We start from the raw sequence: 27,814 nt of genomic DNA, 5'->3' as shown, positions 1-27,814 counted from the left end.
GTCTGATTTTCCACACACCTAACATTCCCAAACGCCCATCCACATAATTCTACTTAGAAAAGAAAAAAAAAAAAAAAAACAAGATCAAGATGTAGCTAACATTTAACATTGCAGATAAATATGGCCTTGTTAATATAGACCGTATCAATGTCATCACATGAACTCACCTACATTGTGGGGTTGATTGTTTTTGAGATGTGAGCTACTTTTTGATCCGGCCCTATGACGCTGTACCCTGAAAGTAATGAAAAAATATTACAAGGTTAGTTTCCAAGCAGGATGCAAAATAGCCAGCTGCGGAGAAGTAGAGGTGTGTGTGTGTGTGTGTGTGTGTGTGTGTGTGTGTGTGTGTGTGTGTGTGTGTGTGTGTATGAGCATGCAACTGTCGGATCTTAAGTGACATTTAATTTATTGTATGTATATGTAATATTACACTTTATAATCTCACAAAGTCAACAGCAGCTCATGCAGCTTCTCTAACCCCTTCAAAATAAAAGCCAAGAGGTAACTCAATATGTAAATAAAAAACTTCTTATTCTACCAGTGTTACTCCCACAGTTATATTAATGTCAATTAAATAGTTTGACGTAGTCTGGACGTAGTTCGGGTTGCAAGCCGTAGAACGAGCCAGCGAGTGAAACAGTGTAACGTCAGCTGATTAATGGGCAGTAGATGCCCGAGTGCGTGTGTGTGTGTGTGTGTGTGCGTGTGGGAAAAGAACAGAAAATAAAAGAATATAAGAATGTTCATAACGGTCAACCTGTATCCCTGCTCCTTTAAGAGATGTCAGAACCCCGGGTGGCAACTGTCCATGCCACAATAAACTATTTGATGATATCAGGAGGCAGGCAGTGAGTTCTCGTGTTTAATATCACATTCATTCACTTCAGCTGCAGATATCATAACATTTATCAGAGTGTATATGCACTTTTATGTCAGCATGACAGTCTTGGATGGAAGTATCTCGCATGGACATCCAGTCAGACTTTTTGAAAGTGTTCAGTTTAAGTTTCTTGTTATTCCTGGAGTTGGAACCTGTCCCAGCATGCATTTCAGTACCAGTCCTTTTCATTTTCTAGTGTAGTGACAATGAACATGGTTTCTTTTACTGTAAAACTTTATTTTGATCAAATTAAACAACTTGATAATACATCATAAATGAATGGTAGATACTGAGTTTCACACTTCCAAAAAACAGTGAAGCTGCACAGTATTCTGAATCTTTTCTCCTCCAACAAAATAGTATTTTTGAAGTCTTCAGAGCCGACCACTGTCACGAAACACAAGCGGAACAGACTGCTGCTTTTACTGGAAAAACACACAATACAAAGTCCTGATAAGATTTCAGGAAAACAAGAAGTCTACAGGGTTGAAATTAGAACGCTTCCACATTACTTCTCATTATCTGCTTGGTGCGATTTCATAGTTATCTCTGTTCCCTTCATGTATTGCCTTGGTGTCGTTAACATGAAGGGAGATTGTAGGAAATAACTGCACAAGAAATAAGTTGGTTCATGATCCCATACTAACATGTTAAATAGTATTAATATTTTAGATTTTTGATGATGTTCAAACCTTAGTAGGAACAGTACATGATTTTGCATACTATTTCCGGTCAAATTAAATATGCAAATGCTGTTCACTACTGCAATGTGGTAGTGACGACAATGGTCAGAGAAGCTAAGCTAAGATAAGGTAAGTTAGGCAGCTGTTTATCGGACTTTATTTGCCATACTGACATGAGAGTGGTGTCAATCGTCTGGTCTAACTCAAAGCAAGAAAAGCCTAACTCACAAAATCAAGACTATTGATTTAACAAAACATTATTGTTTTCATGGCTAACATGTTAGCAAACAGTTGTTATTTAATTTGCATTCATTTGAAGTTATATTCTGCACCTGAGAAACACATATCTGTCTCTAGCTGTGTTTGCCAGTTCCCCTTCTGCTGGAAATAAGGTCAATGACAGCTGTGATACTCAATCAAAACCAAAACAACTAGATGAAAGAAATACACAAACACAAATTCTCTGGAGGCAACCCCTTTCAAATTACATGAAATAATTTGATCCATTATAAAAATATCAATTAGTGCAGTTCAATATTTAACCAAAATCACAAACTTTGCCTTACAAATGGCTTGATGCACTTAAACATTGGTGAGTTTGGTGAGTTCATTCACACTCAAGCAGTAGTCTGAATTCTGAATACAAAGTGACAACTGTACTGTGAAGGCAGGAATTCCTGAATTAAAATACTTTATTGAACATTGTAGAATATCTGAACTATATGTTGTTGTAGAAAAAAGACTGCAGTGGAATTAAAGATTCATAGAGCTTCAAATACGTCCAACATAACCAGTTCAACCACAATATACACTTAATCAAAGAACTAAACATCTACAAATGATGCCATGAACATTTGTCTACTTTTTGTGTGCAGCACAAAAAAAATGCCCCAAAAATATTAAACCGACGTAAACATAAAGTAATCAGTGCATTTAGTCATATGAGTTGTTTTATACTCTGTGTCCCAAAGAAGGCGACTTTCAAGCGAGGATCCTGCAGTTCCTCTGAAATGGTCATTTTGTACAAGACAGCAAAAAATACAAAATGCAATCATGTAAGAGTTATTAGCCCCCTCCAGTCTCAGCCAACCGACGACAACCAATAGCTTGAAGGGCAGCAGAAGGGCACTTAGTAAAAAAGAAAAGAAAAGAATAAAACACTCTTCACTTCATATCTGCAGAGGTAAGTATGTGTGGTCTGGTTCCTGAAAGGACTACCCTGGTGTTTTGTCGACTGACCTGCTTCCTAACACTTTCCTCCATGCACTTTGCCTTGAATGGCACGAGAAACACTAGAATAGAGAATAAAGCAAAGTCCAATTCCCAATTCAAAATACAGTCCAATTGTGATTCAAAACTCTATTCAAGACAGAAATGAGTCTTTGAAGAGGTTCAGATTGGAGGAACTGAAGAATTTACATTTCTACATGCGTAAGTTCCCAAAATGAGATATTTTCCCCTTTTGGAAATGACTTGGGAACCTTTGTGCAGTGAAGACGGGTTAAAGATCAGGTGGCCTCATCATGTGGATTGTGTGTGATTTGTATTTTTTTCTTAAAGCTCATGAGTAAAGTTCACATCAATAATATTGATGTTGTGGTTGTCCTTGGTCGCCCCTGCTTTGGTCAAAGTCTTTCTTTGACCCGCGGGTAAGTGTTTGTCTGTGTTAAGAGTAGTCACTGTCCTCGGCCCCGTACAGGTCGGCTAGTTTTCTGAACCTGGGCCCCCAGTCACTAAGGTAGTGGTAGTCCTGCTCAGCCTCGGATGATGCTGAGCCCAGTGAGCTCAGTGACTCAGCCACTGAGCCGGTGCCCTCATAGGCGTAGGTGGCCAGCGAGTCATATGGTGGCGCCGTTGGGTTGCAGTCGTTTTCCAGCACTTTCTGATTGATGAAATTGCGTACGTCCCCGTTATCCCGGGACGCCACGCTGATTGGCGGTATGATGAGGCCAGAGACAGCGGGGGCAGGTCGGCAGCGTGGTGGGTACGGCAGGTTGTCAGTGGGGATGATGTCACGCCTCTGTTTGGCCAATTCCTCTAAGGAGGCGGCAGCATCTGGGTGTCGCAGGGCTCCGATGTCGAAAGCCTGGGTGTCCTCCTCTCCCCCGCCCTCATCGTTGTAGCTCACTACGTTGTCCCGGACGTCCTCCTTGGAGATGATGAGAGGCTCCTGCTTTCTTTGGCGTCTCAATGCTGTGAACAGAACCACGACCACTGCAGAGACAACATAAAAAACATGGTGTTAGACTATTGAAATTAGCTGAAAGTCATTATCATGGTAAATCATCTGAGTGTTGTTTTCAATAGTTATTACAAATTGTGCTCAAGCTAAGTTTTGATCATGATCATGTCTGCAATGACGTGGGGGGTAAGAGCAAAACACTTTAAGCCACTTCGTGGCTTTTACGTTAAGCCAGACGTAAAACCACATAACCAGCTCAGTTTGGATATTTGTCATTGACAGTTTACACTGAGAGAGAAAGAGAGAGAGAGGAACACACTCATTTCTGGCAAAACAAAGTCACTATTAGATGACAGACTTCCCTTTATGGTGGATATATAGCTCATGTCATTATGCAACAATTCAAGCAAGAAATGTGGATTTGGATGATGTCATGAACCCTTGCTGGTGTCTACGTGGAGGGAAGCCCCCCCCCCCCCCCCCCCCTTCTCGTTGTGCATGTATTGCAAGGCGAAAATTAATTCTTACCAACTCATTGGTCATCTGAATGTATATGATTGTGTCACCTCATTTGTGGTTCCATCAGCACTCACAATCACTGAATCATTGTTCTAAAGATGAACCCAGAAGCCATGTGAGCTTAGTAAGTTACAAGAAAGCTAGTCCTTGTAAATCCATGTTTTTGTGTAACGGCAGGAGGTTTTTATTCATCAAAATTGAATGACATGGATCTGTGAACTTTGATCCATGACAGAAATGTGTTTTCCAGCAGCCTGATTTTGTGTTGCCTTTTGGAGATGTCACAAGATTCCCAGATGCCAACAATTAACTTGGCGACTTGTATCTTCTGAGTACAGATAGGGCAGACAGAAAGTACAACAGACTTTGATTTCAGAGAGGCCTCAGCCGGAAAAAATCATGCGGAACATTTGATTGGCTAAGCTCATGCAGGCCAGTTTGAATTTAAATCAAGTCAGAGCACGGTGGCAACAAGAAAGAGCAGAGGCGGAGATGAGGTCAGGGAACTGAAATAACCGATGCATACACAGCAGCACTTCAAATCGCAGCATGAAATGTCTGCAAAAGAGCAGAGTGGAGCTGTGATGTGAATGAGAGGATATGAGATAGTGAGAGGAAAAGTGCAGGTAGATATAGAGGAGAAAGGTAGAGTAGGCAGCGACTGGGATGGACTGTAGTGTGTGCAGGTCGGTGGACGCCGAGATGTCTGCTGGTAGATGAAACGAGGCAGAAATGATGTGAGTGTGTCATGTCATCTCAGTCGAACTAAAATAGTCCAGTTTAAAGCTGTCTTTGACTTGCCATATTAAATCTAATTCAACACTGTGATTTCTCTCAGGAACCAAACGGAGAACTAGCTTCACCATTTGCTCTTCTCTCTGTATGTCTCAATCTGTTTCCTGTGCTTGTGTGAGTTATGCGTTCTTGAACATAAGTCGAAAAGTTGGAACCATTTGCTATTAGACTGTATATTTACATCTTCTTATTTAAATCAAATACTTCCATTTCAGGGCTTTCTGTGGGAATGATGTACTAATAAAGCCCAGTTATATTATTATATATTATATATGGTGATGATGGCTGGCATTGCTCTCAAGTCACCAGTGACCTACCTAAAGGATGTAGTGTATTGTAAAGTAAGGCCACCAAGAGTAAGGCGCTGTGCCATCTTTCGCACCCTCCGCACACTGAAGCAAGCGAGAGCTCCCCCATCCATCATGTGCACATTCTACCAGGGCACCATTGAGAGCATTCTGTCAAGCTGCATCACTGTTTGGGGCGGGAGCTGCACTGACCTCAACAGGAAAGCCCTGCAGTGTGTAGTGAACACAGCCGGAAGGATCATTAGTACCCCACTCCCCTCCTTAAAAGACACATATACCACCCGCCTCACGCAAAAAGCAACCATGATTGTGAGCAACGCCAGCCACCCCCCACACAGTCTGTTCAGCCTCCTGTCCTCTGGAAGAAGGTATCGGAACCTTCGTGTCCGCGGCACAAGACTAAAGAAAAACACTCTGGACTATCACACAGAACTGTTTTTGCTGCTAGTATCATCTACTGCGTATTTCCACTACAACTACTCAGACTTTTTTATTGTTTATTTTTAGTATTAGTAAATGTCTCCTATGTTGTGCACTTTATTGTTTCCCTTAGTGTTATTGTTATTGTATTGTCTTCTCTGTTGTGCCTGTGCACTTTATGTTTCAGGTTTCCATGCTTTGTATTTCTCTCTGAATTGGCACTGTCAGAGATTTAGAGGAGCACTTGGACGAAGCATGTGTTCACGGGGTGTGGATGGTGAAACGCCTCCCTGCCGAGTAAATATCCAATGAGAAGGTTGGAGTAACTTCAACACTGGAGTCTTTTTCCCACAACACTTCAACATGGCAAGCAGAGCAGAGAAGCAGGAGTCTGAAGAACTGCCTTCTTACAAATCTGTGGCATGGGGACATTTCAGTTTTGGCATTGAATACAGTGACGAGGGGACGAAAAAAGAGAACAATTACTGTCTGCAAGCATTGCTTCACACGCGTTGCCTATGCAAATAGCACTTCCAAGATGAGTTTGCGGCGCCACCAACCAGCATCACTGTCTGGAAGCAGGATGGCTGAGCAGGTAACACTGATGCCTACCAACATGCCTATCCTACTGGTTCAGGAAAACACAAGAAAATAACAAGTGCAGTGAGGACGTTTATTGCAAAAGATTTGCAGGGGGAGTCAAGACAGCGGAAACAACAAGGACCAGGAAGTACAAGACAAGAAACCACACAGGAGACAAAAACTACAGTAACTCCTGGTCCAAGCACTGGTCATCTCCCGCCTTGACTACTGCAACTCTCTCCTGGCCGGACTCCCGGCCTCTGCGATTAAACCATTGCAGCGTATCCAGAACGCTGCAGCATGCCTTGTCTTCAATCTACCCAAATTCTCCCATGTGACCCCCCTCCTCCGTGACCTCCACTGGCTCCCTGTTGCAGCACGCATCCAATTCAAGACGATGGCACTGGCCTTCAAGCCATCAATGGAACGGCACCCATCTACCTTCAAACACTGGTCAAACCACTTATTGTAAGTCGCTTTGGACAAAAGCGTCTGCTAAATGCCCTAAATGTAAATGTAAATGAAACATTCTCGGTGTCAACGGACCGTTTTGGGAAGCAAGGCTTCCCCTTCTCCTCCGAGAGGGCTGCAGGTTACGCAAGTGATGCCAACTGCATGCTCCTAGTCCCTCCAGGGCCAGGCGAGTACCCAGAAACTGGTCCAATCAGGAATTTGGAGGCTGCTTCCCCTCCTGAGGATGGCCGGGGATGAGGGGCGGAAACAAAGGCAGGGCCTGGAGGAATCCAGCCCCTTACTTCAGGGCTGACTCCCTCTCCTCCTCTGTGTCCGTGTATTTGTGCTTGGCTTGGAGGCACTGGAGGTTGTAAGAGTTCTTGGTTAAAACAAACAAAAAAAACCTGCTGGGTCCATTTTACCAGTCGGATCATTCTGTAACAGTTTGTAGGAGGGCAAAAGGGGTAAAGATGGTTGGACTCAAATGCAGGCAAAAGGACAAAAAGTAAAGGCAAAAAGTATCAACAGAGGGAGACCACAAGGGAAAAAACGGCATTCAAAAGAAACACTTACGAACCCCCCAACAAACAAAAAGGGACACAAAAGGCTGGATGCAGGAACACACATAATCCAAAGGAAAGTTCCTCCTTGAAATAAAGATGGTCAAAATGGCCCTTCTGAAAGGGCCATCCTCCCTTCCCACCCCCCTTGTAAGTTTATCAATGAATGTGGGAATATTACCACTATTTCAATATTTAGTTTTTGCGCATATTGAGTAGAAAAAAGATACTGTGGACAAGGGGCATGTGCACATATAATGACAATTGTTTGTTAGTTGACATCACGTCAGTCAGCGACATGGTGATTTCAGCATAATGGCCATGCGACAAGGACAGCTTGAGCTGAGGGACTTCTGCTTTAAGAAAGCAAAAAGTAGCACTGAAGGTAAGTCAAGAGTAGAGTTGGGTGTCGTTTGAAATTGAACTATTCTGATTCCGATTCCTTGTTTCGATTCCGGTTCCAAATGATTCTCGATTCCGAATCTTTTAAGAGGCAGGGTAAAAAAACGTTTAGGATATTTTAAATAAGCTAGCTAACCAACGGTCTTTCTGAATGAAATAGTCTGACCTTCTCCATCAACTTTAATTCTATGAACTTTTTACTTTTTATGAACTTACTATAAATTTCTCACAGGGTTGTTTTCAACTACAATATAAATATAAAATTTATGAGCTTAAATATAAATATTATTAATTATGAACACATTTTCACAGGGGTACACTGATAGCCCTATCTTGACCAATGTTGACCATCGCTAAAAATGCTTCTGAGGGGGTGTTTGGCTGGATGTCATGGTGGAAATTACCTAGGGTGCATTTTAATCCGAACCATCGCTTTAAGAAATGTCAGGTGATGCTTTGTATTTGTATTATATCTATTATTTTCAGATTTTGTAAATGGTACATTTGTTGAATCCATTTGTTCTTGCATTTGAATTAAAATGGACTTGAAAATCTCAGCCGTGTGGGGGGAGGGGCAGGGAAGCAGGCATTGTTATTTCTGAAATTCTGTGGTCTAGTGCGCCATCTAGTGTTTGAGTGAATGTTGTGTAGAGAGCCTAACCTTAAACATACTGAGTATCATGTAGCCTACTAAACTATGTAGGCACTTTCTTAACTTTCCTCAGGACTTTCAAGGAAGTTTCTGCCAGCAGCAAAAGAGAAGGATGACGTTCCCCCTCTGACAACTGTAAGTTCAGTATTCCATTTTATTGATAACATATAACATGCCCTCTAAACATTTTTCTAACAATATATGCCCTGTTCTTTTTTGTTATATCAGTTTCATCAATGTCCACCATATTAATGTGAACACACACCGAAAATTGCACTCCACTGAAAATGAGTCACTGTCTTTTGATATGAATTCATAGCAGCATTTGCACTAGCAATGGCATGTAAAGCATATTTTATAAAATAAATGCTTTATGTATGGATGAACGCTGGCATTATAATGTGGGTTGTATACAATTTCACAACACTGAAGTTATTTAGGATTTTATTGTTATATTTCAAAAATAAAAAGTTTTTGTACAAGACACTGTTTTGGTCAGATTATTGAAGGACGATATATTTCCATTGCTTTCAACCCTTTGTTGAACAGAGAGCGCCATCTATTGGGCTCAGAAAATAAAGAAAATGCTTCACGAAGCTTCATTTGGACATCACTATTTATAACAAAATGGTGATGAACGTTGGTTGGAGGGGCCCCCGGGGAATTTTTGCCTAGGGCCTCAACAGACTCTGAAATTGCCACTGTGTATATGTATGTATGCGTGTGAGTGTATTTATGCATGTGGGTCTGTATGTATGTGTGTGCTTGGGTGTGTGTGTGCAGTTGTGTGTGCATGTGTGTTTGGTGCATGTGTGTGTGTGTGTGCGTGTGGGTGGAGTGTGTGTGTATGTGTGTGCATGGCCGGCTGCTCTCCTCTCTCTGCACTCACGCCTGGACGCTACGTTGCCTCCATCCTGAATGCAGCTGAACTATGTGATTTCACTGTAATTACTGCTGCTGCTGGCATTTCTCTTTTGGTTTGGCATATTATTAATTTAAACATTTTTAATCCATCTAAATGTTTGAACTACGAGCCAATGATAATGAGTGGTGGACGGGGCGAACGCTGGTTAAATCTGAATTGGAATATTGGCTTGTCTCTAGTATGAAATGGATGTATCTTTCTCACTTTGATCGACTACACCTCTCATGTGCATGTGCTGCCTGCCATGACTGATTCAGTGTTCTTCTACTTTCACATAAGGTATGTTGGTGTTCAATTGTAAAACTGGTGTCAATGTGCTTCATATCTATTAGATATTATTTAAGATTATTTATTAACAATGACGATATGAATGTGGCTCAGCATTTAGTATGACATCCTCATGTAGGCTTTCTCTCAACATCTGATTAATGTCGATCGTCTCCTGGTGTGTGTCCACTAAGTCTGCAATGACTGCACTTTCAGAAGCATAAATATGTATTCATTTCCCAGCAGCCCACTGGATTGTGACCACTGCATTAATAAGAGGATAAGTGGGGATGTGGTGGCAGATGAGATGCATTCATTTCCATGTGAGGTTTCATTCTAATAAGCAGCAGCAGCAGACCGGAACACTGAACCAACGTTGTTTCCCAGCAGATGAGAAACCTTGGCGGCTGTTTATGTTTTCAATGCTGTCAAATGGAACCACCAAGTGTAATCATACAGGATGCATGTTGACGGCACCTACACTATATTCTGTCACAATAGATATCCTTCTATTAATTACATTTGAACTATGTTCACTTCATATTAACTTCTTATAAATGGTATGTTTCTAAGCTGCTTAAGAGATGAAGGGAACATATAAATACTACATCAGATCTCGATGAACACATTTTTTAGGTTGAAAAACCTTACTGATCTACAATGTTTAATTTGTTGAGAACAAAAAAAGCCATTGGAAATCAGAATCATCAACCCATTGAGGGCTGGATTCAGAATCACACCGAGAATCAAAGTAAAATCTTTAAATCTCAGGCTGATCCAACTAGAGTAAGTATCATCACAGTGGCTCATCATGTGACTGAGTAGTGTGTTTGGCCCCCGCCTGCCTGTATGAACTCCAGACAATGTCTGGGCTGCTCCTAGGAACCCAGGTCCTACATCACAAGGAGGAACCCAGGGAACCACTCTACCAGGAGGAACCCAGGGAACCACTCTACCAGGAGGAACCCAGGGAACCACTGCACCAGGATGAACCCTGGTCCTACATCACAAGGAGAGACCAAGAGCCCACTGCACCAGGATGAATCCAGGGCCCCCTGCACCAGGAGGAACCCAGGGACCACTGCACCAGGAGGAACCCAGGTCCTACATCACAAGGAGGAACCCAGGCCCACTGCACCAGGAGAGACCAAGAGCCCACTGCACCAGGATGAATCCAGGGCCCCCTGCACCAGGAGGAACCCAGGGACCACTGCACCAGGAGGAACCCAGGTCCTACATCACAAGGAGGAACCCAGGCCCACTGCACCAGGAGAGACCAAGAGCCCACTGCACCAGGATGAATCCAGGGCCCCCTGCACCAGGAGGAACCCAGGGACCACTGCACCAGGAGGAACCCAGGTCCTACATCACAAGGAGGAACCCAGGCCCACTGCACCAGGAGAAACCAAGGGCCCACTGCACAAGGATGAACCCAGGGGCCACTGCACCAAGATGAACCCACTTTCACAGCACTCCTTGTTTTGAAGGCTTTAAGATTATGTTCTATTTGAATCAAATTCATATTTTGCAATGTCTTTTCATGTATTTTACATATGCTGCTATTTGAAAAAGAAGTCTTATTATATTACATTGATATCCTAATGTCAATTACTCAAAACACAAAGACTATGCATATTGATATCAGCTTTGGTTTTATTTTGACTCTTTTGGCTGATAACAGGGGATTTTCACCACATGCATGTGGAATGTTTTCACCTGGGGAGTCTGTGTGTGTGTGTGTGTGTGTGTGTGTGTGTGTGTGTCATCATCGCAATGTTTGGTTTGGTTGGGTTTAGACAACAGAGAACTTGGTTAGGGTTATACAAAAAAAGTGCTTGGATGGTTTCAATCTACTATGTGGAAATCTATGATGTCACTGTAACATATTACCAAACAAACACTACTAATGTTCCTGTAGAGTAAGACTTATACTCACTGAGCAGTATGATGGCACACAGGAGGATGGCGACGAGAGCTCCGGTGCTGAGACCAGGAGAGCTGCTCAGAGCCTCTGCATTACACAGTTCCATGTTGCCTTCACGGTCGCAGGTGCACACCCTCACAGTGAGAGTGCCGGTGCTGCTCTGCATGGGGTAGTCGCCGTCGGTGATCACCACAGGAACCAGATAAATGCTCTGGTGAAGGCGGCTGTAGCTGGTGCGACGTGTCAGGATGCCAGCAGTGTTATCTGAGGAGGAGAACGTATCACGCAGTGCACATCAGCAGCGTTGGAATAAAGATCATTTTATTATCAAGTCTGGAAATAATGTTTCTATTAATACCAGATGACATAGATGATATGTAATACCTGTATGATAGAAGGATTTGGCTCACATTAGACTGAACTACAAAAAGAACTGTCAGTAACCACTATAGACCGGGAACGGAACCAATTGTGACCCTAACAAAAGTGACTGTAGATATAATAATGTATTTAGTTTCACGCTACTGTCAGTCTGGAAAGACAATGATGAGCATCCATTCAGGGGGAAAAGAAACAAGAAAACAGTTGGGCTTAAGACGTACTCGGTTGGTTTAGGCAACACAAGTACTTTTTTTGTTTCAACAACAAAACTTAATGGAGGTTAGACAACAAAAATATTTGGTTGGGTTAAGGACTATAAAATTACTTGGTTGGGTTTAGCACAAGAAAAGTACTTGGTTGGGTTTGAAGTACTTTGTTGGCTTTAGACAACAAAAATCCTTGGTTGGGCTTCGGACAACAAAAGTACTTGTTTGGATTTACACAATAAAAAATAGTTGGTTGGGTTAGTTGAGACAAGGTACTTGCTATTCCACTCTGAATTCAACCAGACGTTCGGTAAATCCCTTTGCCTAATGCCTGGTCCATGAAATGTTATCTAATTGTATTCGATGTCTGTAGTCAGTCAGCCTTTATCTGGTCAGGTTTTGCTTACCTCCATTGTCTCGTACAGTGAAGTTGCTGCGGTGGGCCCCCTCAGGAGCTAGGCTGAAGAAGAACTTGTGTCCCGCTGACGGCTCATCAGCATCAACTGCACTCACCGTCTGGATCCGCTGTTAGACACAACAACAGCCATGAACATGAACATCTCATTGGATTTAAGAAAGTAAAAGCAATCTGTGAGTAGACAATACCAATAATTTTGATTCATCAACCACATGATTAGACACAAATTGATGGGAGAAAATGCTATAAAATTGTACAGAGTTCGGAAAAATGAAAACGGAAAACACAGAATTTAGAAAAATGAAAACAGAAAACACAGAATTTAGAAAAATGAAAACAGAAAACACAGAATTTAGAAAAATGAAAACAGAAAACATGGAATTTAGAAAAATGAAAATAGAAAACATGGAATTTGGGAAAAATAAAACGGAATCTGGAAAAAATTGAAACGGATTTCATAGGGCCCTACCTAGTAGGAGTGAACTAAAACATGAATCCGGACTTTGTGAATCGGAATCGAAACGATTCGGGAAATCAGTGGTGATATCCAGCCCTAATAGAATATATGGTAAGCTAGTATACACTGGGGCCCTGTCATAACTATCTCTAACAACTCATGGAATAATAGAATACAGTGAAATAGGACAGGACAACAAACAACTCAATGAAATTGTTCGCATGCGATATATAGTCTACATCCACAGATTTCTGATCTTAAGCATTTACCTCTTTTCAAGTTAATATGCTGCTGATTAAGACATCATGCTGTAAATCAACCCCATCACGTTAATGCTATACACAATGGTTATGTTACCCTGTGAAAGCTATATTCTTTCTAACTTGAAGACCAAGCGTCATTTGAAAAAGGTGTTGCAATGCATCGCTGGTTTGGTTTCCTGTCCTCTAACTTGGTTTCCAACAGCAGCTGCTTTCAATGGGAACGATCTGATAATCCCACTGTGCGCAGACACACACAGTCAGAGACACCGATACAATACTGGACATGCATTCATCAGGTGGACACAAAGACAACTTGATGAATGATAATGATCCACCGTATGGAAGTATAGGCAACCCCCGAACAAACAATGAACGCAGCTTTGATAAAGGAACGCTCCCCTGCTCTAGGCAACGGATGCTGTATACTACGCTGCCATTGCTCAGCTGGTGACTCTATATGTACAGGCTCATTTAATTGAAAGGGGATACAAACCGAGAGATTAAAGGATTTAACAAAGATGTGTGGCAGTAAGACAACCACATGGAACAAATCCAAGGGAGGCGGAGGAGGAAATCCAGCGAACAAATACTGATGCTGAACATTGATGGACAGATGAAAGGGCAGAGGAATTAAAGGCTGAAAGCATGGCAGGATGACAGGACCTGAGAAGACCGATGATGATCAAGATGATGATGATGATGATCACCACAGTGTATGTGGTGAATGTGAACTGGTTACATTTCTGTGTGTGGGGGGGTGTATCCTATTAAATTATCCTATTATGATATTAGATGCATGATATATCATTAGTGTGTGTGTGTGTGTGTAAATCCCTGTTTACAACCTTTCAGAAGAACTTAAGTGAATTCCATGAATTCAGATTTTTAACTATTCAATCAGGAATCAAATTAAAAAAATGATCTAGGTCAATACTTGCAAGTGTTTATTGGCTGTGAAACACACTACAAATAAAATAAAAATTGGATTTGATATGGGACATGATGAATAAAATAGTATCAGGCAACTCACAATCCTGAATGAGTTTGGTTGCTCAACTGTCACTTTGACAACCTGAGATATCTATTTCCATATTATGTACCTGGCCGGCCTTAGTCCTCTCACAGACAAAGGTCTCATACAGGGTGGCGAAGGTGGGTGCGTTGTCGTTGACGTCCAGCAGGTGGATGTAGACGGGAACGTGGCTGCTTTGACGAGGATTAGCTGAAATGCAAAGACGGGGAAACGTGAATGCTCCACTTTCACACGCGTCAACAAAGCCACAATACATTCCTTAGGAAAGCACAAAGAAGCTGCTCTTTATTATTTAGGGGAAATCGTTTTTTTCATAATTGTGGCCACATAATAAAATTGCCCATTCTGTTGATTTCACCATTCCATTTAGTTATTGTGTTATTGAAAAGTGATGGGGAGGAAGAGGAGGCGGCCATCATTATTCCCAAACCCCAACAAAAATCCAAAAGACCAAAGGACCATTCGTCCAAAAGAGAGAGATAAAAAACAAAAGATACAGTCTGAGGATGTGGAAATATATTTCTGAAATAATGATATGCCCATATTACATGGAAGCATAAACAATGCATTGCCAATGAACATCCATCCATCCATCCATTTTCTACCGCTAATCCTGTATTCAGGGTCGCGGGGGGGCTGGAGCCGATCCCAGCTGTCATTGGGCGAAGGCAGGGTACACCCTGGACAGGTCGCCAGTCTATCACAGGGCCGACATGTAGAGACAAACAACCATTCACTCTCACATTCACACCTACGGGCAATTTAGAGTCACCAATTAACCTATCCCCATCCTGCATGTCTTTGGACTGTGGGAGGAAGCTGGAGAACCCGGAGAGAACCCACGCTTACACGGGGAGAACGCAAACTCCACACAGAAGGAACCCGGGCCGACCCGGGAATCGAACCCAGGACCCTCTTGCTGTGAGGCGAGAGTGCTACCCACAAATGTCTTCCATCCAGATCCAGATCCAGAGACCGATAACAGTGTTGCTTGATGCTACCTTGTCCTGGGCTGATGACTGTCACGTAATGACATGCTGGGGATCCTTTTCTCCTCTGAAACTAGGACAGGGGTGTTAGTTGAAAAGTAGTGTTGTCCAAATGAAGCTTTGTGAAGCATTTTCTTTATTTTCTGAGCCCATACTTTCTGCTGGCCACCAGGTGGCGACTCCGCCCTTGTTAGTATAGAAGGCGATGAGAGAAAGACCCTACTTCTCTCTCGATGTATTATCTCAGTAAACATTGTAAACATGAGTTTATGTCTTAATCTCTAGTTTCAAGTCTTCTTCAATCCAGCATGATGTTCATTTAGTACATTATGGTCCATTAAGAGTCCAACAGACCAGAAAGCAGGGGAGGCTTTGGGGGGGTGTTTCCCAACTTGACTATGACTAAATGACTAACCATGGCCACTCAACACAAAAGGCTAAAATGGATGTGAACATGAACATTCCTGACCATTTCTCCATCATCTTATATTACTTTGAACAGGTACTGTCACTTAGAAGAGAAATGCATTTGACAAATCACAACTTTGTTTTATGCATGTGTTATTGAAAACATATCCATTAAGTATAGATAGATCAAATATATGCATTTAGGCTTGATTAACAGGATGTCTTATTCTTTTCAATTTCCTCTCATCAGTTATACATTAAGTTGGAGTTAATTGGATTAACAGGTTTTTCCAAATAGGTCAATTCCTTGACTGATTTCAAGAAATCCAAGATGGCGAACTGAACTGTATAAATTCCAAACTGGGGGTTTCTGATTCTGATAAACACCTTTATTATCAGAGAATAAGATATTTATAAGCACTTATAAGAAACCTGTTTATTTAAAGACTGCTTTATGATGGTTTATAATAGTGTCATATCTAAAGCACAGTTAATTGTTCGTAATAGCATCCTAAAAATATATTAATCCTAAAGGTGTGTTCACATCAAACTAGAAGCAAAATGTCCGCAAGGCATGAGACTTGATTAGACGCAAATTTGTATCGAGCAACTTGGGGTAGCGCGAGTGTAGGGAATGATTCACGCATTCATGCAGGTTGAAATGTTTCATCTAGAGCGAGACAGCGTGATGCTGTGATGTGAAAGCCTATCAGCTTTGAGATGAGAGAGACTGTCTATGGTCCAAACAACAAGGTCGCTGCCATATTTATGTCTAGATTACTTTATTTGGAGTGTTGATGGAGCAGCTACAATGTTAGCATAGCCAAGCATCCATCAACCCAGACTCCATTCAGAAAACAAGCATTTTAAAAGTTGTTGGCTTGCCGCCTTGCAGACAGACAAGGCATGACTTCAGACTTTTTACTGATCACCATCATTATGGAGTTATTTCCATACACTGACAGGAGTACGTGTGGTTTTATAACTCAGGAGATTTTTTTGCTCATTAGAATGCAAACATCATATGTTGACTTCAGAAGGGAGAGCCCAGGGGCCCGTTTCACAAAGCAGGTTCAACAAACTCTGACCCTAACCCTGAACTCTGAGTTGACCAACTCTGAGTATGTAAACTCTGAGTTCCGCGCGTGCCTGCCGACTCTATAAAGCCATCATCAATGGAGCTCCGATACTACGATTCACCATGGCAACGGGGAGAGCGTTATTAGATATTACTGAGTGTTCATGTAGAAAACGAGCTCATCCTGAGAAAGCGGAGCAACGTAACTGCAGCAAAGTAGCGATAGTTGGCGTGGCAGACAATTACTGCCCGATCTAATGTGTATAACTGAATGAAACAGTCGATTGATCTAAAGGTAATAAGTCTTTATTTTTGGCCTTGCAGAGCGACACTGTGCAACAGTTAGCAACGCTGCCTATGATGCAGGCGACAGGGGTTCAACCCCCGTAGTTCACAAAGTAGCGCACTGAATGAATTATCATTTTCATTGGGTGTTATCCTCCCAGGCACAGAAAGAAAGTAGCGTCAGTTGAAAATTAAGCATAAGAATATTGCGCAAATACGTTGACTAAGGCATATGATTTTAATCATATTTCACATATTAAACAGTAAATATAAGCAGGTATGTCAACACAGAAATGTACTTAAACATTTCATAAATCTCCCGTTCGCAAAAAACACTACCACCGCAAAGAATCTGGTTGCGGATTATGTCCGCGATATGAAATGTTGAAAATGTCAGAGAATATTGTTTAGATCATATCTAATGTGATTGGAAGGAAAGGTAATCAAAATCCTCTCCCGATGCAAAGCTGCTAGAATCACTTTTATTTCCATATCGATTAGGTTGACGATGAAAGGACGGCACATTTTTTCAGAGTTGGTTCAGATTCCGGAAAAAGGCGGAGACATCTAAGGAGAAACTCACGGTTTGTTGAAGCAAACCTGCTAGCGAGCAGGTTAGGTTCACGGAGTATGTTACCCGGGTAACTGACTCAGATTTATGCTGAACTGGCTTTGTGAAACCCAAAAACCAGAGTTTCCCTCATCTCAGGGTTAACTAACTCAAGGTTTTCACTAAACCTGCTTTGTGAAACGGACCCCAGGTCTGTGGATTAAACACTGTTGTTGATGTTTGTTTCTCAGTAGAAATGATTGAAAAGCTGAACTGAAACCATAAGTGGCAACATCAATGACATCATTTCTGCATATAGGACTTACCAAACTCAGTGGCAATGACTGAGATGTTATGCCAGGCAGTCTCCTCTCTGTCCAGGCCTTTGAGCAGGAACACAGATCCGTTCCCTGGATGGATGTTGAACAGGCGATCCATGTCGGTGCGACGGTCGATCGAGTACCTGTGACAAAGAGACAAGGTGAGGATGAAGTGTTGGAACTGTGCAGCCCCACCACAACAGAGACAATGGTTGACTCAGACAGCTCATGGTAACAGAGTGACGTCCCATGTTGCTATGGACTCAAGTTTGAATAACTTAAGCTCTTTTGTTGCTTCCACCAACTGTCCAAATGAACCGATATCAGCGACAGAAATGTTTCCATGGAGGACCATGAACTTGCCAGTATGAATTACAAATACTGTTTGTCATAGTAACATGTAGAAAGGACCAGCTCGGAGTACCTAACACCTGTCTTATTAGTTTGACCTCTATTTATGTATTTAATGTGAACCACAGATAGGTTGAATATGAGTGTAATTTATTCATTTTTTTTAATGTAATGCACAGATAGGTTGAGTATGGATGTTATTTATGTACACAATATTACCCAGAGAGATGTTCATTATGGATGGTATTTATTTTGTTTGGACAGTCTCTCTCTCTCCCTCTCATGTTTGAAGACGGTGCTGGAGAATGGTATGGTCAATGGTGTCAAAGGCTGAGCATACATCTAAAAGCGTGAGGACTGAGCAGTCGCCTCTATCAGCTGTTAAAGATCATTGGTGACTTTAACCATGGCTGTCTCTGTCCTGTGATGAGCTTTAAAACCAGACTGAAAACTGCTAAAAATATTGCTGTTATTCATAAAAGTGATTCATTGTTTTGAAATAATCTTCTTTAGCAGCTAGGATGAAAAGGATCATTTGGAGATAGGTCTTTAGTTTTCAAGTAATAATGGGTCCTAATTGCGAAAATGCGAATAAATGCATGTTTAAAACCATTTGGAAAGATGCCAGATCACAGAGAACTGTAAATAGTCGATCAAGTCAAAGACCAACTGCTTGAAATACGTCCTTACTAGTACGTACTTTGTAGGGACAGTATAAAGTAAAACAAAGGTGGCAGATTTCAACTGGGAGATGAAATGAATTTACTGAGAGCAAGGATGTGAGTTGCTTGAAACTGCGTGGAAGAAAACCAAAAGTAAATGTCGCCATCATGCTTGTTACATAACAAATATATATATTACGTATAAGAAAGTCTAATTACAGGTATTGTTATGTATTGCCGCTTGTTAACTTGTTATTATTTTAAGAAAAACCACCTTAACTGAGTGGTTTTGTTGGCTGAATCTGTTAACCACATGGCATTGTGTGTTTCTGCAGGAGCGATACAAGGCTCATATGGGACATATTTATAAAACATTCACATGTATCACCTGGTTTGCAGAAACGTACAATGCCAACATTTTTCTTTGGCAGCGGGGTTTTTCCCTTGCGTTCAGCTCTAGGCTGAGCTAGCTGTGTAGTTCATTTGTACTGACTTCTGTAAGATCTGTCAGGTTGGACAAAAAAAAAAAAAAACCTTGATATTCAAACAACTGGAACCACATAATTGTAGTGCACTGGAGTCAACCATGAGCTCTGAGCGTTCTCTACTTCTGAACTAGTTACAGAATGCAACAGTTCACAGCTTCCCATCCCTCCATTGATAAGAAAAGTAACATGATCAAGGCTGGTGTCACTATCCACTCAACAATACTACATTAGAGTACTGTTAATTATCTACCATTCGATCTGAATGATTGTTTTCCATGAAGAGAAACATTCAGGCTCCGTCATAATTAAGAAGCACTCAACAGTAAAATTACCCGAACTCACTGGCACATGTGAAGAGATGATACACTCATATACACAAAGACACTAACAAAGGGAAAATTGGTTTCTCTCTCTCTCTCTCTCTGTGTGTGTGTGTGAGAGAGAGAGTGTGTGCGTGCGTGCATACGTGTGTGAGAGAGAGTGACATAATTTTTAAGAGCACTCCATGGTTCCATGCTTGTTTTAATTGGAATCTGTCGCCTGCTTTAAATGGAGAGGAATTCTATAACCAGGAGACAAGCTCCAGTTCGGCAAGTGAGGGCTAAAGGTCCTTAAAGCACCATTCTCTCTACTAGCCATCAGGGTGCGACTCTTCTCTGATTGTACAGCTACATTTCGTCTGAAGAAAAGAAGGAAGCTGTATTTTATCTTGTTGGTAAGTCAGAAACTTATTGTAGATATTGGGTTTAGTCGTCAACTGCGAGGAACCTGGGTGTAATCCTCGATGACCAACTATCCTGCACCCCCAACATCACTGCTGTGGCCCGATCCTGCAGATTTGCCCTCTACAATATCCGCAGGATTCGGACCTTCCTCACAAAGGACGCAACGCAACTCCTGGTCGAAGCGCTGGTCATCTCCCGCCTTGACAACTGCAACTCTCTCCTGGCCAGACTCCCGACCTCTGCAACTAAACCATTGCAGCGTATCCAGAACGCTGCAGCACGCCTTATCTTCAATCTACCCAAATTCTCCCATGTGACCCCCCTCCTCCTTGACCTCCACTGGCTCCCTGTTGCAGCACACATCCAATTCAAGACGATGGTACTGGCCTTCAGGGCCATCAATGGAACGGCACCCATCTACCTTCAAACACTGGTCAAACCTCACGCTCCGAAGCGAGCACTTCGCTCCTCTACTTCAGCTGGCCGGCTGGTACCACCATCGCTGAAATCAAACAAATGTCACTCAGCAAAGTCCAGACTCTTCTCTGTTCTGGTCCTCAGGGGTGGAATGAACTCCCGACCAATGTCAGGACAGCAGAGTCATTTGCCATCTTTCGAAAAAGGCTCAAGACTCAGATGAGGACCTAACACTTGTTCTATTTTTAGCTCTTACTTTATCAGCAATGATATGTTGTGGTTTCTTTGTTTTCCTTCTTTGGACAAAAGCGTCTGCTAAATGACCTAAATGTAAATGTAAATGTAAATGTTTAGGCATTCTGTGAGTAGAGCGAGTTGTAATGTTTAGTCTTGTCTAGATACCTTGTTGTGTAAATTTGTGGGAAGCTGTTCCTACTGAGTGGGCAATTACCTAGTTTTGGCCATCTCAGCTGTCTGCAATATACTTGATTGGAGGCTAAACCTGCATGAGGTAAACCAAGCACTTAAGAGCTTGTCACTACAGCATTAGCTGCAGCGTCAGGACAGCCGAACGAAGACTATCGAACAAAGACAAGGGAGTCTATCTGTGGGAGTCCATGAAGGAAGCCTAAACAACTCAGCACCACCCATCGCAGCCATGTGTCCTATCCCAGCCAGGACATCAAACCGGAGAAGATTTCACCAGAGATCCATCGCTTGAGGCTGTAACCCATCCTATCTCTGCTACCCACGATTCTCCACCGGTATGGAAATTGAAGTACTAGGAGGGCTATGGAACTGCCAGTCTGCAGTCAAGAAGGCGGACACCATCTCAGCGTATGCCTCCCTGCAGACTCTCCAATTCTTGGCCCTTACGGAGACCTGGATCACCCCAGAAAACACTGCCACTCCAGCTGCCCTCTCAACTGCCTACTCGTTTTCACACTCCCCAAGACGAACATGTCGAGTAGGAAGAACTGGACTCCTTATCTCACCCAGGTGGTTCTACCAGGTCCTTCCCCTGGACCTCCTATCCGATCTGCACTTGAATTTCACGCCGTCTGTCACCCTTCCTTTCAAGCTCAACATCATAGTGATTTATCACCCACCCGGTCCTCTCTGTGACTTTTTAGATGAGATGGATGCTCTCCTAAGATTCTTCCCTGATGATGCTACCCCACGTAGTCCTCTGTGACTTCAACATCCACCTAGGAAAGCTGCACTCATTAGAATTCATTGACTTCTCCACATTTGACCTCAGACTCTCCGCCTCTCCACCCACCCACTGGGCCGGGATCCAACTTGACGTTGATCTTCACAAGGTCCTGTGGCACCTCGGTACTCTCTGTTACCCCGCTCACCTAGTCCAACGACCACTTTGTCACTTTCTCTCTCCCCTTGTCCTCCCCTCTACGCCTCAAACTGTCACCACCCGCCGCAACCTGAAATCCCTCACTCCATCCACTCTCTCCTCAACTGTTCTTTCCTCACTACCATCCACAGAATAATTCTCCTTAATGCCTACTGAGGAAGCCTCCTCCATCCTGATGTCCTCACTCTCTCTCTTTGGACGATCTCTGTCCCCTCACATCACGACCAGTGCAATCATCTCCCTCCCCACCCTGTCTGTCCGAATCTCTGCAAACCAACAGATCGGTGTTGCGAGCGGCAGAGAGAAAATGGAAGAAATCAGGCCTGGATGATGACCTTGCTCACTACACTACCTCCTCTCTGACTTCACCTCAACTGTATCGGCAGGTAAATCTGCCTTCTACCTGTCGAGGATCAACTCTTCTGCCTCCAACCCCAGGAAACTCTTCTCCATGTTCTCATCTCCAATCACATCACATGGATTCTCCTATCATTGTTATACAGACGACACCCAGCTGTTCCTCTCTTTTCCCCCAACCTCCGACACTCACATTGCAACTCGCATCTCAGACTGTCTGGCTGACATCTCTGTCTGGACAACTGCACATCACCTCAAGCTTAACCTCCATAAAACCAAACTCCGCTTCATCCCGGGGAAAGACTGCCCTTGCATGGACCTGTCGGTCAATGTCGAGGACATCACACTATTGCCTTCATCAGCTGCGAGGACCCTGGGTGTAATGCTTGATGACCAACTAACCTGCACCCACAACATCACTGCTGTGGCTCGATCCTGCAGATTTGCCCTCTACAACATCTGCAGGATCCAGTCTTTCCTCACAAAGGACGCAATGCAACTCCTGGTCCAAGCACTGGTCATCTCCCACCTTGACTACTGCAATTCTCTCCTGGCTGGACTCCCAGACTCGGCAAGAAATCATTGCAGGGTATCAAGAATGCTGCAGCACGCCTTATCTTCAATCTACCCAAATTCTCACATGTGACCCCCCTCCTCGGTGACCTCCACTGTTGCAGCCCGCATCCAATTCAATACGATAGCACTGGCCTTCAAGGCCATCAAAGGAATGGCACCCATCTACCTTCAAACACTGGTCAAACCACACGCCCCAACGCAAGCACTTCACTCCTCTACTTCAGCTGGCCGGCTCGTACCACCATCGCTGAAATAAAAAAAAATCGCTCAGCAAAGTTCAGACTCTTCTCTGTTCTGGCGCCTCAGTGGTGGAATGAACTGCCGACCAATGTCAGGACAGCAGAGTCACTTGCCCTCTTCCGCAAGACTCAAGACTCACCTGTTCAGACTTCACCTCAACTCTGCACCCCCCACCCCCCCCAAAAAATGCACTTCTATGTTCTTACCTATAGCACTTTGATCATAGCACTGTTGTACTTAAGGCATCTTTTTTTTGTAAATGGTAAATGGCCTCATTTATATAGCGCTTTTGTCCAAAGCGCTTTACAACAATGAATATTCATTCAGACTGAGACGGCAGAGTCAACCACGCAGGGCGACAGCCAGCTCGTCAGGAGCAATTGGGGAGAGGTGTCTTGCTCAGGGACACCAGGCACTCAGCTAGGAGGAGCCGGGGATCGAACCGGCAATCTTGCGGTTGCCAGCCAACCCGCTCTACCTCCTGAGCTAAACACCCCTTAAGGTATCCTTGCTGAACAGCTACTACTTTACTCAGATGAGGACCGAACACCTAACTACCTACATCTTACTTTATCTTAATGATATGTTGTGGTTTATTTCTTTCAACATCCATATTCATCATTAATCCATAATCCTATTGTAAGAAGTTAAGAACAGTATTAATATACATGTAAATATGTATCAATATCTATATGAATATCTGCACTCTTTAGAATTAGGGGGGCAAATTTAATGACTCTGATGACCACTGTTAATCAGTTCAGAACCAATCAATATAATTTCAATAAATCAATCTTACTTCCTTAGATTGTAAATCCTTGAAATCTTGGATCTTTGCTTATTCTACTCAGAAGAAATATACAAGCACAATGACTTAATGATATAGGGGTATTTATTGACTAACTAAGGATTAAACAAAGGAATAAAATCATACCAAGGGATGAAACATAAACACAAATAAACACACAAGAAGTGTAATTGAAAGAAACCCAGAGTGGTTTGGAGAGAAGAGGAGTCTTTCTTGTGACTCTTCTCCTTGTTCTCTAGTTGTGTGTATTTCACCCCGTCCATTAATCAAATGAATCTCAAAGGGTGAAAGAATCATGACACTGTCGTCCCTACCCAACAGTACTTTTTGGCAGTTGAACAAAGTTACTTGCAACATGGCCCACCCGGCTAATCTGCTGTCAGGAAGCACCGATCAATAATTTGATGATTAAGGGATTTGGTGGTCATTTTAATAATAATAGTACAGTTGACAGAAACTGTCGGCCATAATTGGAAATTAAAAACAAATATCAACAAATACCTCATCCTAGGATAAAAACACTGTATGTTGGATCTACAGCACAAGGATATAGACAATGTGCTCTAGATCTTTGAAATCCTCTGAGACCTTTACTTTCAAGAATTAAATGGCTTTCTGTCATTGGTTAATTGTCTTGCTTTGTTCATTTTAAGATCATTTAAAAATTAGTTTGCCTTACTTGACCATGCTCCTAGCTCCGTCTGGGTCCATGGCACTGACTGAGCCCACTGCCGCAGACACAGTGGCATCTTCCTTCACCTCCATCACATAGCTGGCTTTGTCAAACAGAGGTGGCTCATCCACATCATCAACGCCTATCCGAACTGTGGCCATGTCCTTGGAATCTTTGGACATGAAGCGAGGATCCACATGGGTGTTCTGGACCTGGATCTCTACTGTGTAGGATGGCTTCTTCTCAAAATCCAAAGGCTGAAAACAGGAAACAGGAGGAATTTACAACAATCACCTCTATTGGTACAGTAAAGGTATCTTTTTAATGAAAAGTTGCATTTCAATCACCTTTACAGAAATTATAACTAGGAATCCTGTGAATATAAAACACTGCAAGGGAACACGTAAATCAGATCTTGTTAAGAAATGATTCAAGTAAAAAATCTTTTCTGACGTGATGTTCATTGTATAATTTTTTGAGAAGAATATTACATAACAATGGTTAATGGAAACCATAATTGATTGATTGATTGATTCATTTTAATGACCACACAGCCAGGCTGGTGGAATTTGTTGTCAGCTTGGTACAGGTTCCAACTTACAAAACATATAACACAGATATACATACAGACATACACACTACACAATACATAAGGGCCATGCTTAATCCTTAATGTTCAGAGTTCAGAAAGTTTATTGCAGTTGGGATGAAACTGTTTTTTAACCGGGATGTTCTGGAAGCAATTGTCCTGTAACGCCTCCCAGAGGGCAGTAGCTGGAAGGCATAGTTTGCAGGGTGAGTGGGGTCGGAGATGATTTTCCGTGCTCTGCGTAGTGTCCGTTTGTGGTAGAGTGAATCAAGGGATGGAAGGGGTGTGCCAATAATTGTGGATGCTCTATTTATGATGCGTTGTAGTTTCTTCCGGGAGAGTGAGTCTAGACTGCCGAACCAGACTGTGATGGAGAAGGGGAGGATGCTTTCTACGATGGCTGTGTAAAAGTGGAGCAGAAGATGGGACCTTACCCTGAACTTCTTGAGCTGACGGAGATGGAAAAGTCTTTGCTGGGCTTTTTTGTAGATGTGGTCTGCGTTTATTTTCCATTTGAGGTTATTGCTGATGTGGGTTCCAAGGAGTTTGAATGTGTCAGTGATGGAGATGGATTCACCTTTAATGAGCACAGGAGTTTTGGGGGATGGTTGGCGTCTTGGGTCGATGATGAGTTCTTTTGTTTTTGATGAGTTGAGTATGAGATCATGGTCTGTACACCAGGTCACTGCTTGGTTGATCTGTGCACGGTATTCTGTTTCTTGGTTGTTGGTGATGAGTCCTATGATGGTTGAGTCGTCCGCGTACTTGTACAGGTTGACAGAGCTGTGGTGGGATGTGAGCTTGTTTGTGTAAAGGGAGAATAGCCAGGGTGAGAGAACACAGCCTTGGGGTGTGCCTGTACTGAGGAAGAGAGGGGAGGATGTGGTATTTTTGATCTTCACCGCCTGTTCCAGAGAAAGCTGTGAATCCAGTGACAGATGCATGGGTCGATGTTCATGTCCAGTAATGTATTGAATAGATTGGCCGGGTTTATTGTGTTGAATGCAGAGCTGAAATCCATGAACAGGATGCGGGCATATGTGTTGGCGGACTCCAGGTGGTTCAGAATGTGATGAGTTGCTAAGATGACGGTGTCTTCAACTGACCTGTTGGCTCTGTATGCAAATTGATATGGGTCCATGAGGGGGGTGGTGACAGATTTCAGGTGATTTAGTATGATGCGCTCAAATGATTTCATAACTACTGATGTCAAGGCAATGGGTCTGTAGTCATTGAGGCAGGAGATGGTCTTGGTTTTGGGAACTGGGATGATAATGGTTTCTTTGAAGCAGTTGGGTACTGAGTTTTGGCAGAGGGAGGAGTTGAAGATGTTGGTAAAAACCCCAGCCAGCTCCGCAGCACAGTAGTGGAGAACGGAGGGGCTGATGTTATCTGGGCCGGGGGCTTTATTCCTCTTAAGTCCCTTGAAGGTGCTCCTCACCTCCTCCTCGTAGATGGTGAAAGGGGGGGGGGGAGGGGGTCTGGGAGAGATGGTGGTGGAGCCGGTGCCTGCTCAAACCTCCCATAGAAAGTATTAAGTGAATCAGGAAGCTGATTGTCGCTGTCAGGTGTGGGGGTGGGTTTCTTTTTGTAGTTTGTCATGTTTTGTAGTTTTTTCCAGATAGAGCGGGTGTCACTATTAGTGATTTGTTCTTCTACTTTAGTGGCATATATTGTTCTTTATTTCCTGTCAAATGTGCTGAATTTTTCTCCTTTCTTATTATTTTAATGTCCTTGTTAAACCACGGTTTATTATTATTGTAGTGTTTGACTTTTTTGAGTGGAATGCACAGGTCAACGCAGTAATTGACGTATGACGTCACTGCTTCGGTGACGTCGTTCAGATCACCTGCGGCATGGAAAACATCCCAGTCCGTGCACGCGAAACAACCCCGAAGTTGTTCAATGGCTTCGGGGGACCAGCACCGGAGAAAGGTTGTTGGTGTTTTGGAGGATTTAACTTTTTGCCTGTATTTTGGAATTAGCAGCAGCATCGCGTGGTCGGACCTGCCCAGCGGAGCCCTTGGGAAAGCACGGTAAGCCTCTCTGATGGAAGTGTAGCAGTGGTCCAGCGTGTTGGTCCCTCTGCTGGGGCAATTTACCTGCTGATGGTAGCCGGGGAGCTCAGATGATAGGTTGGTCTGGTTAAAGTCCCCGAGGACGATGACTGCTGTGTCCGGGTGTGAATTTTCCACTGAGGAGACGTAGTTGGCTAACTCGGCTATGGTGGTGTTAGCGTAAGCCTCAGGTGGAATGTAAACACAGATCATAATAATTGATGCAAACTCCCGTGGGAGGAATGATGGTCTGCATTTGACAGTGAGGTATTCCAGGTGAGGGGAACATACATGTGTGAGTTCAGTAGAATTTGTGCACCAGCGTTCATTTATCATGATGCAAACACCACCGCCTTTTTCCTTGCCCGATAGTTTGGAAGATCTATCGGAACGATGTAATGTGAAACCTGGAAGAGTTACCGCTTGGTCTGGTACTGATTGATCCAGCCAGGTCTCTGTCAGGCAGATGGCGGAGCAGTCACTGTAGTCTTTGTCGGTTTGGATCATAAGTTGTAATTCGTCCATTTTGTGCCGGAGGGATCTTACGTTTGACAGC

General features: G+C 43.0%; 1 protein-coding gene across 1 annotated transcript in view; it reads right to left on the bottom strand.

The window, feature by feature from the left end:
* Positions 1 to 1,067: 1,067 nt before the first annotated feature.
* LOC311011710 (cadherin-6-like) overlaps positions 1,068 to 27,814 on the bottom strand; it is a 74,902-nt gene continuing 48,155 nt past the window's right edge. Inside the window, exons 7-12 of the mRNA XM_084006824.1 lie at positions 24,619 to 24,869; positions 17,950 to 18,086; positions 14,381 to 14,502; positions 12,550 to 12,667; positions 11,568 to 11,819; positions 1,068 to 3,780 (exon numbers count right to left, since the gene is read on the bottom strand). Of these exons, the coding sequence (XP_083862950.1) occupies positions 3,233 to 3,780; positions 11,568 to 11,819; positions 12,550 to 12,667; positions 14,381 to 14,502; positions 17,950 to 18,086; positions 24,619 to 24,869 (1,428 nt within the window). The 3' untranslated portion in view covers positions 1,068 to 3,232. The remainder of the gene's footprint in view (positions 3,781 to 11,567; positions 11,820 to 12,549; positions 12,668 to 14,380; positions 14,503 to 17,949; positions 18,087 to 24,618; positions 24,870 to 27,814) is intronic.

Source organism: Eutrigla gurnardus (assembly GCF_963514095.1).
Source record: "Eutrigla gurnardus genome assembly, chromosome: 4".
NCBI lineage: Eukaryota > Metazoa > Chordata > Actinopteri > Perciformes > Triglidae > Eutrigla > Eutrigla gurnardus.
Note: the sequence above shows the minus strand (reverse complement) of the source record. Positions and strands in the feature narration are given on the sequence as shown.